Consider the following 10,888-nt stretch of genomic DNA (forward strand, 5'->3'; position numbering starts at 1 on the left):
GCCACTAAAGTTTCAATTTAGACAGTGCCATCAAGACAACACCTTACCAAAAAAACACTAATTTTACTTATTTGTAAAATTATTTCCAAATAATTTAGTAACTAAGTACTTATTAATAACTAAGTACTTATTTACTGAATTAGATTTCAATCATTTAAAAATACTTATGAAAGCGACCTAAAAAGATTCTTTTAAAGTTCAACCTTACTCCTGTAGGCTCTATTTTCCTAAATGCTTGTAGTTCATTAAAAACATTTTAACAGACTGCTTACTTTCATCTGGCTTAGCAGCTCGCATGTAGAACTTTAACTCAGTAAAAAGAGGTCCATTCTGGCTGGGTTCCTTTAAGACAATTTAAAATTAGTTAAAAACTGCTGTGTTAGTGCCTAGCAATTATTAAAAGCTCACAAAAATGTAACACTCACCCTATAAAAGCATGTTCTCCCTCAAATGCTCTACCCAGTGCTGATAAATGCAATAGAATATGTTCTATTTATAAAAGAAGGTTGGCTCTAAAAAGTTACTTTTATTATAAATTGCTTAACATTAAGGGTATCAAAGAATCTTTTCCCATAAGAAGAGACTAAAAAATAATCAATTAACTGAAATGTGTTGAAATATTACCAATAGTTGTCAAAGTTTAGCAGAGAACATTAAACAACATTATCTCAGATTTTCCAGATAAAAGCTGGATTGCACCAGTTGCAATAGCCATTAGTGAGCCTAAAATAACACCTGGAATTATTTGAGTGAAAAATCTTTGCAAAAATTAAATTCTTGATGAAAGTAAAGGGATTTCTTCCCTTCTTACAGTAGTTGATCAAGCTAAACAAAAAAATTATAGAGGACTTCACAATTTCTCTTAAACTGAAACACAAGCACTACACCTCTTTTGACTTCAGAGTCTACCTTGTATTTAAGCTAACATAAGGTATTTCAGTTCTATTTTCTAGGGGCAAATCTGTGATAACGACATATTATAAGCAAAGTGCACAAAAGAGGCTGGTTTGAGAATGCTAAAGTAGTGCAAGGATTGCAAATGGGCCAGTACTTTGACACTACATTTACAGAATTTAGTGAAGAAAAAAAGTTATTTCAACTCTTGCAATTAAGTCATTGATTTTGAGATGTTTGAACAATTTATTTTAGTCTAGTTACTCTTGAATGTCCTAATCCATTCTATCTCAATTAAAATACCCATTTTGAAATACCCTACATTTAAAAAATCTAAAAAGAAAAGTATCTGGTTACTGGCAAAGAAACCCAGAAAGAATACAGTTACACGATATCAGCAAAAGTTCCAAGACACATAACATCAATCTTAAATTGTTTTAATTGTAACTTTTAAATGAGATGTAGTGATCCAGAAAATTGCTACAGGCCAGACTGTACCACTCAGCGAACAGAGGTTTACTGCTGTCTGACATTACGAAACAAGGTAAAGAGATCAAACACATTGATGAACACGGGCTTTAGTATGCATTCGATCTGTTGGGTGAGAGGCAGAGGAGGAAGACTGGTCACAATGAGAGCAGATACCAGCTTAGGCACCACTCCTAGGCCTGGCCACTTGATTACAGAGCTACTGCCTATCTCCACCTCACCTCCAGCAGCATTGCCCTGATAAACAATGGAGCCAAGACAACAGTTTTCTGGCTCCTCTTTGTGGAACTGGTGTTCAGACTATGCCATGAACCTGAAAAAACCACCACAACTAGACCAACAGATCAAGGCACATAAATTTTGGTACATGCACATTTACTTTGTTAGTTTATTTGTCCACTATGGACTAGAAATTAGTGATCTAGGGATTATACCCACAGAGGAGAAGGTCAAATAGCGGAATTCTTATACTGCAGCTATCTCAGACAAATGTTACTTGACCTATTCGCTTGTTCCTATGCAGCATAATCCATTAATTTATTCTAATTAAGTTAAAGTATTATACATATTATTTTGATTCAATTTACACAGGTTTGAAACTGTTATTGTCTTACTAAAATATAGCAAAAATTGTAGCTGTTAAAAATTCTTAAAATATTTATCTTTAAATCAATTATTCTACTAAGAATTATGTCTCGGTGCTGGAAAAAAAAGAACCTTTCTCTAGTCAGAGCAAATGCTGAAAATCTGGTAACTTGTCATCCTCAAGGGGATGGATAAACGATTTAACCACAAAACAGATCTTCATGCTGACTATGAAGCTGTTTCCCCACAACCATTAATTCTACATCCACATAAACGCATGCATGCGCTATGTTAAAAAGGCTCATGTAATGATGCCCAATATTTGCCATACTAGTTATCTTACAATATGCTAAAAACAGAAAGACTTCAAACACAGATTTCTACAACTTTATGTCCAGGGTCATTCTAAACACATGATTTGCAAAACTGAAATTAAAGTCTAACTTGAAAAGATAAGAGATTATGATATCAAAGAGATTATGGAGTACATGTTGAAACCAAACAAATTTCTTCAAGTAGTATTTTAAGAACCCTGATGTTTTTCAGTCGGCAGTTTAATGAAGTGTTACTAAACTCTGCACCCACTCCTGAACAATGACATCTGAAAGGTCCACATGTTAAAAAGCATTTCTTTTTTTAATAAAAACTGCAATTCATTTTGTACTGCTCAGGCTTCACTGCTATGAGGACATGTCAAAGACTAAGCCAATTTCCATTCTGCTTTAACAGCTTAATTTGAAGAACATTACTATAGAAGCACATACTTTGTTAAACACTAATAATTGTTCAAAGCTGTTAAACACTTTGCTTCAGCTGATGGATCAACTAGGAATCACCCAGGCATCAGAAAACAGGCCCTTATCTGTAGTTGTGTTATACTAGACTGTGGAGGCATAATAAGTTACGGGTCATTTGTGAGGGCAGTGCAAAGACTGGGGCTACTCTTTATTGCCATAAAGACAAAATTATAAAAGACAAATTAGAAGTGAGTAGTCATCTGGGAGATTAGCAATGGGAGTATTTACAAATTGCTGCAACAAAGTGCATCTAGCCTAAAAGCAACCCAAAAGTTACAACTCTTCCTATATTCAGAACCCAAAGTGCAGAAGAGAAGCAGACAGACAGCTTTCAAACTCAGGGTAAGCGAAGGATAGCAATTATGTGCAGCATAGTATAATGGATATCTCACGATTTTCCAAGCAAGTCAAACTGGATTCTTCCACGAAACTTAAATGACACTCTGCCTCCTTATCAGACTAAATTCAGGAGCAGTAATCGGGAGCTGTCTCATACGCAAGACATTGCTGAGAACTTGAATGTCTGTTATCTGCTTTTAAAACGGGCTGCAACTTCTGCAGAATGAACACCCCACTGCCCCTGTTGGCACAGGTTGGACATACAAAAGCAGGCTGCCACCATGCAACAGCTGCAGGCTGGGGTCCTGGTCTATGGGAATTCCTGCCCACAAACATCTAAGGCAGCAGCAGTGTGCTGATGTTGAAAGTGTGGTAGTTGGACATTTGCATGGTAAGCAGTACTTTTTTCAACAAATAACAACATTTCAGAAAGAGGGTCATCGCCAACAGTATCTTGGAGTGCCTGAATGGTATCAAAACCAAAATTCCCCTGCAGTCAGCAGATAAAAATACCAAGATTAAAGGCACATACTAAAATGTGTTTCATTCTAAATTAACCTGATCTTTCAGCTTCAGGAACAAATGTTAAATATATTAACATATTTACCTAAGTGGTCAGCTACTGTGGTAAAGCATTTCAGTATCACCATTTAGTTTAATAAATAAAAGAGGAAACATTGCAGTTCTGAACTGTGCTGAAGAACTAAATTTTTACATTGTGAAGTTCTTGTATGGTTTTCTGATATTTGCTTTGCCACAGGTCAAGAAGGACCACCAAGAAAAATGAATGATCTACTATGGGTAGTCTCATATTCCCAGGTTTTTTACTACAACCTTACCAGGGAATCACATATAATAGTAGAATCTATACAAAATAACCTAGCAAAACTCCAGAAAAATACTTTATACCATAGGAAGAGAACATTATACACAAATCAAGTTAAACAAATCTTTTTTTATTTTAAGATTAAAAACATAAGAAAATTTTCAACTAATAAGAATTTCCTGATTGCTACAATGAGCTAAAAATGAGCTATCAACAATGCTTTTTCTTCTCTCTAGTCATTAGGTTAAAAAAATTACGTGTCAATGCCATTTTAATTCAATAGAAATTAGAATACGTATGTGTTTTATGATAAAACATTTAAAGGACTTTATATCTGTGGGGACCTTGGGAATCAAAGCTTTGCTGTTTCTACTCCCAAGCCATCTGTCAGCTTACCAATGGTGAGCAACAGTTCACATAGACTCGCTGTCGAATCACGGAAATTCTCCAAAAGCAAGTCATATTTCATTCATTTTGTGATATTTAGGCTGTTTACAGGAAGCAGCAAATGAAACAGAACCTGATCCATTTAATGAACTTTTTTCACCTCCACTGACATTCCGTGTTCCACCCTCATACATAGGAGTCTCAATTCTCAATAGCATTCCCCTATATCACTAGACTTTTATTTTAAACTCTATGCAATTATATTATTTTCAGTCAGAGGATGTTCTAAATCACACATGCTATTCTAGAGCAACATTTTCAAGTTGTGAAGTAAAGATTCAAATGTTCTCTTACCACTTTTGCAACAAAAGGTGCATCACTGCCAACCGACTTTGAAGAATTAACATCGGCTGTGAAAAAATAAGTGTTTGTTAGAAGTAGAAGAAACCATCACAAAAAATACACTTACTTCCTATGCAGCATGGGCAAACAAACCACAAAGCAATTACGAACTGAAATGAACATATATCAGTATGTTAGACTTTGGCAGGAAAACTACTCTGTATGTATATGGTCTCCCTTCTGTTTAAGAAGAACAGGCAGTTTACAAAAGTTGTTTTTTTTTTTTTTTATTATTCAACAAGATTTTCCTAGTCAGTAGCATTCCTTTCATCTTCTAGGACTGTAAAGAACATACACAGTTGTGGATATAAAGATGAAAAACACATTCACTCTATTTTGCCATGTCACATATCCAAGTGATTTTCTGTTGCTACTAAGCTGTTGATATTAGTGACAGAAGGAGATACAGGCATAAAGGACACCACGTTAGACAAGCATGAAGTACAGGAACAGTCAGGGGCACAACTTTGTGCAAACAATGGGGAAGCAAACAGAGAGCAAGCTTTGACTTAAACAGTGTGGGAATTCTCAACACAAAGAACTGCACAGTTTGAGTGAGCTGAAACTCCAGTCTCAATAAATTGAGTAGCCCATTGAGCAAGGCTCAAAGTGTAAGTAGTATGGAGCTTCCTTGGCAAGAGGCCACGCAATGGTCCAGTTTTATTTCTTAATCCACTTGAAGAGCAGTCTGTTCATTTTGAAAGAGGGATGGATATTAATTTTTTTTTCCAACTCAATATGAATTCAGTGTGACTCTTTCATCAAGAGGAGAAAGACCATAAATAGAAAAAGAAAACCTTATTATCATTATCACATTAACATTTATCCCTTCAAAATAATTTTTAAAATGACTAGGGGTAATCGAGGTTTTTTTCATTGCCTGAGGTATCCTCAAGAGCTCTCTTATCTGTTAATGTGTTCAAGTAACAGAGGTACTACATATGGAACATTACCTACTAAAAGAAGTTTTCTGTGAATTCAATAATTTTCATTGCAAAATAAGATCTGTGCTGATGCTTTAAACTGTAAAATTGAAGATTTCAATTTGTTTTGAGCATTCACTACATAAAAAAGCATATGACTTATGTCAGAAGTTCACAAGGCAATGAAAAAGTCAAAAGCAGCTCGAAAGCCAAAACCAGCCAAAACAGTGGCTGATCAGCAGGCTCCACAGAAACACGTTTAGACAGTTTCATTTCAGAAGTTGTGATGCGGAGGCTCACATAAAAATCTCTTCTTTCAGCCAAGCCAAAAACACAAATTAAATAAATACTAAACTAACATTTCATTGCTAAAAATTAATACATATTTTGGTTTTAAAAAAGAATTAACTACCACTGGAATCTTATACAACCACAGTACTCAAAATGACCATTTGTCTGCTCTTGCTATTTTTTTTCCCAACACCATGAACTAAGCTAAGCTTCTAGTAAAAAAGATCACTTGAAGACACTCTGCATTTCTAACTTTGGGTCAGCTTTTCACAGTTTTGAATAAGGATAAACATCTCACGCTTCATTTTAAAGTATTATCAAAGACAACTACACTTACCAAGGTACAGGCGTCCAAAGCCTCCTTGCCCTATAGGGGCACCTAATTTCCATTCTTTTCTTGATGTATCTGCTAGAACCTCCCCTAGAGCAAACTCTTCAGCAAGTTTCCTTTTTGCAGGGGCTCTTTTTCCAGCAGTCTTCTTATTATATGGCATTTTCCCTGGAGGGAGAGGAGGGAAGGAAAAAGAAAAGCAGTAAATCCGCAGAGGTTATATGCTAACGAGACTTATTTTATGTAGAAATCTGTTAGAACGTGAAAAAGTATGAATTGTTTAATATTTAATTTGTTACTATAAAGATACTTTAAAATAAATACAGTAAGCAGTTCCATTGGTACAAATTCATTTAGAAAAACAGCTGATTTTTCCAGGCATCACCGAAATATTCGACAGCAAAAATCTTCACAAGAGGAAACTATAAGAAGACCTTATATAATATGTGCTAGAAAAATCTCAATCAATCACAAACAATCATAGGTGTAAAGTTACAAAAAAGTAAATTAATAAACTAATAAAATAAATCTAATCTTTTTTTTGGAGTGAAACTTGCATATTGAAAAAGTGTCATAAAGTCTAGGTCTATTCTGTAATAAGAGGAACTTCTCTTAGCTGTAAAAAAATAAAAAAAATTAAGCCATTCAAATACTTCCTATGTAACTGCAGGCAACAAAAATGGAAGTCTGCTTGCTGTTCACAGGGCAGCATTTAGCAGATCATCAACCAACTAGTTCATAACTACCTATTTTGAGATCATAAATGTAAAGATTTTTAGGGAGAACAATGGGCTTGAGCTGGTTTCGACCCAGGCTGGGGACACCAGCATCATGATAGTAAGCATATTACAGAGGCACCCATATTGTGAGCATATTATATCACACCCATATTGTGACTGAATTGTGTATTGCAATTGCTGTCTTTGCCAAGTGTAACTTATGTTTTTATTGTTTTCAGTATATTTTGTACCATTCTTCTAAATCAGAAATTCCATATAGCTTCAGTATCAAATTTACTTACTTTAAGATAGTTAAATATTACGCCCTCTATACATGGAAGATATAAAAGAATCTGGTCAGAGAGTACTGGACTCTGGCAGCAAGCAGCCTGCGGACACTACAGTCATTCAACATAGAAATAAATGCAGAAGAAAAGGTATATGATTCCACGCCAAAGAAAAGTTCTGTTTTTTCAGAGTCCTTACTAATCTGAGATGTACCTCTGTGTCATAGAGCCACATCTAAATACCTTACGGTGGTTAAATAACTTCCAACAAAACAGTATTGTGAAATGCCAACATCATAGGAAAAGATTGGTATTTAACAATATTTAACAATACCTACACAAGCCTCCCATTATCACAAAACAGGGTACTTCAGTTCTGCATTACTTTCCCATATTTCCACTTCTATACAGTAACATTCTTCCCTATAAACAAGAGAAAGTTTTGATATTTTACACTTAAATTTAAAGATAAACTTTACCCACAGCTTTACCCATACCCTATCTTCAAGAAACTCCTCTCTCTATACTTATTTTTTTTTAAATCTTCAAGGTTATACATACTGTGGTATCTTAGAGGAAGGTTCTTTCTCCAGATTTTCTACAGGAGAAATTGCACCAAATGCACCCCCAGCTAGCTCAGCTAACACCTCACCAGTGAGGTCACAGTGGTGTCAAAGTGCCAGAAGGAACACAGTGGTTGGCTTGGCTACCTGTTGATGTATCACTTACAAGAGCAGGCCAAAAAGATCACAACAGACCTTCAAGTAGGTTCTCAGGACACTCCTATCAGGAAAAGGATTAAAACAAAGGACACACTGAAGCCATTAGATGTGATAATAGGAAAATAAACTTGAAATCTGGAGTCTCAAGACTGACTCAGATAAGGAGAAAAAGACAGCACAAAATTAAGCCGTGTTGCCTAATGACTCAGATGTGAGACAGGATCACACTCACTGTCATAAAGCATACAAAAATGTTTACAAAACGAGCATACTGTCCTCAAGCTAAGAATAACAAAAGAGACATGAAGAGGGCTTGAAGGACTGCATCCCTTGACCTCTGAGTTACTACAAATAATTCCAGCAAGACTCGGACAGATGCACTTAAGGTGCTCGAATGCTAGACAGACCTGTTCAGTAAAAGAAAAATTTGTAGTCCCTTTTCCAATAAAGCTAGCAAGCCAGTGAAATGAATGAAACTATTGACATGCTTCATTCCTTTGACACGTACAGTGACTCTCTTGACAGTAGCTTTACTTCAAAGGAAAATAAGTTTACTTAAAATAGCTCCTTGAGAGTATTAAAGAAGGAGTTGGTGCTTCCTTCTTCCCCCCGCCTTTTTTTTTTTAACATGATCAATAATTGCATTCCTGAAGTTTAGTTAAAAAAAAAATGACAACTTCTCTTTATCCATAAAAGCAAAAAATTCAAAATGGACATAAGTTTGAACGTCCCCAGCTGGGATCCCTGCCCTTAACAAATACACTAGATACACATACATGGTTTCTTGGCTGTCTATATTCATATCCATCTGTTAAGATGGCATTGTGCCTACTTACAAGTTGGTCAAACTATCAGTAGGCCATAGGTGCCAAACACTGATCGCTTTCAATGGGCAGCATGCACAGTATTAAGCACTCACTCTTTTGCAAAAAAGCTGTTATCCATGGAAATATTTAAGTAATGGCTGCACATGCTTTCATATTTATTTGGATAAATCCATTCAAGGATTTCCTGTTGGTTAAAAGAAAAAAAACCTGGAGAATGCAAAGATTTTCTACATGAAAATACTGAACTGGGAAGAAAAAAAGACGACAAAAATTATGAAAAAACATGAAGACATTTTAGTGCAAATTCTATCATTCTGTGTGCTTTTCAATTCATGATATAGAAAACCTCATGAGGGTTTGTCAGGAAATTTATGAACCAGCACATAGGATGCCTACTGCACGCTGCATGACTGGAATCGAGTCATCCGCTGCTCTCTAAAATCACATTTAAAAACTCAGACACACACACACAAAAAAAAAAAATCACCTTTGACTTTCCTGCATCTCAATTACCTCTTTTCATCAGTAAATGGAAATATTTTCTATCCCACAGGTATTGTGAAGCTTAATTCATTAGTGCCTGCAACCATGCTGAAGTCCTTGGAAATAGAGTGCCATTGATGTCAAGTACTGTACTATTATTCAAGTATCAAACAGACCTGACCCTACTTGGCTAAGGTATTTGACAAGAACAATTTTTGAGGTGCACGATTGTAAACAGCAGCATTTTACGTGGCGACTATATGCTCAAAACAAAGATTTTGCTACTAACAAGTATGAATAACATAAGTCTATTTGTCTAAACTCTCTCCAAAAGCCTCTTAGTACTACAAAAGCTATTTCTCCTGCTTGTCCTTAATAAAACATCTTGGAAGAAACTGAATATGCTGTACTTGAGATATGCAGACAATTTTGCATCAATAGTGCTGTTAGAGGTGTTATCTTTACAAATACTATCTGCAATGGTTGCTACTCTAGCGATACTTGAACTTTTAGAATAAATACGAATAGCCACTTTTCAATTTTTGCTAGTGTCCTTTCTCAATAAAGCTCTGAAATTAATATAAATCAAATTTTCAAGGAAGAATTTCTGCTGCATGGCAAGTCAAACTGGTTTCTTCCTGATCCTCCTCTTTTATTCTCTGGAAACTGTAATTTCTACAGTTGTTTATCTCAGTAGGATCTATTTTCATTCTCCACACGGTGAAGGCTTTCTGGTGACCTGTGCTCCTTTTTATGAATAGGTAGTGCCAGCAAGACCTGAAATCTGTGCATTGTTAATACTATTCATCAGCCATAGTGAGACATCTAAGTCTGCCTGCAAAGAACAAAGACAAGCAAAAAACAAAACCAAGTTTCTGCTCAAGGAATGGGAGAGAAAAAACGAGACTTCTGAATACTGTAGAAATGTTTCATAGAAAGGACCACCAAAAAAAAAAAAAAAAGTACCTGAAGTATCAGTGACCTGTAACACCAACTAAGGTAGACAGTGAACAGAGACTTCCCTGCATAAGTTGGACATTCTGTGACTGGTCTATCACTGTGTTATGTTTTTGAGTATCACTATGATCTCACTTCCTGGTGATTAAGACATGTGACAAATAATGGTATCTAGGGAAGCAAAGGCACTTGGGTTCTTTCCCCGAGAAATGAGAAAACATTTTTTTTAGTCAAAAAGAATAAATGTACATTGGTGGACCGCAACTGATGAGAAACATTTCATCACAATAGCACCATACTAGACAAACAAAATATGCTTTGGTTTTTTTCAAAAAAAAAAAAAAAAAAAACAACCAACAAACAAATAACCCCACCCCAAAACCCAGCACAAAAAAACTGCTTTTTGTCTGTGAAAAAAAAAAAAAAAAAAAAAAAAACCACCACAAACACACCAAGATGAATTTTTTAAATTTCAGAATGCAGCTTGTTCAGAGACAGGAAATAGTCATTTTCAAGAGAAGTTATTGTGTTGTTAACTAATTTTAAATTGCTTTCACACGAATACTTTTCCTTCTTTTGAATATTTAAGGTTATCCTGAAAATCCAAATAGTTACTGCAATAGAGAACA

At 35.4% G+C, this 10,888-nt stretch overlaps 1 protein-coding gene across 1 annotated transcript in view; it reads right to left on the minus strand.

Annotated features, from left to right (window-relative positions):
* VRK1 (vaccinia related kinase 1) overlaps positions 1 to 6,447 on the minus strand; it is a 29,754-nt gene extending 23,307 nt beyond the window's left edge. Inside the window, exons 1-3 of the mRNA XM_010135500.1 lie at positions 6,271 to 6,447; positions 4,672 to 4,727; positions 273 to 342 (exon numbers count right to left, since the gene is read on the minus strand). Coding sequence (XP_010133802.1) covers positions 273 to 342; positions 4,672 to 4,727; positions 6,271 to 6,427 — 283 coding nt within the window. The 5' untranslated portion in view covers positions 6,428 to 6,447. The remainder of the gene's footprint in view (positions 1 to 272; positions 343 to 4,671; positions 4,728 to 6,270) is intronic.
* Between the last annotated feature and the right edge of the window lie 4,441 nt (positions 6,448 to 10,888).

The sequence above is a fragment of the Buceros rhinoceros genome, unplaced genomic scaffold, assembly GCF_000710305.1.
Source record: "Buceros rhinoceros silvestris isolate BGI_N320 unplaced genomic scaffold, ASM71030v1 scaffold12414, whole genome shotgun sequence".
In the NCBI taxonomy this organism is placed as follows: Eukaryota; Metazoa; Chordata; class Aves; order Bucerotiformes; family Bucerotidae; genus Buceros; species Buceros rhinoceros.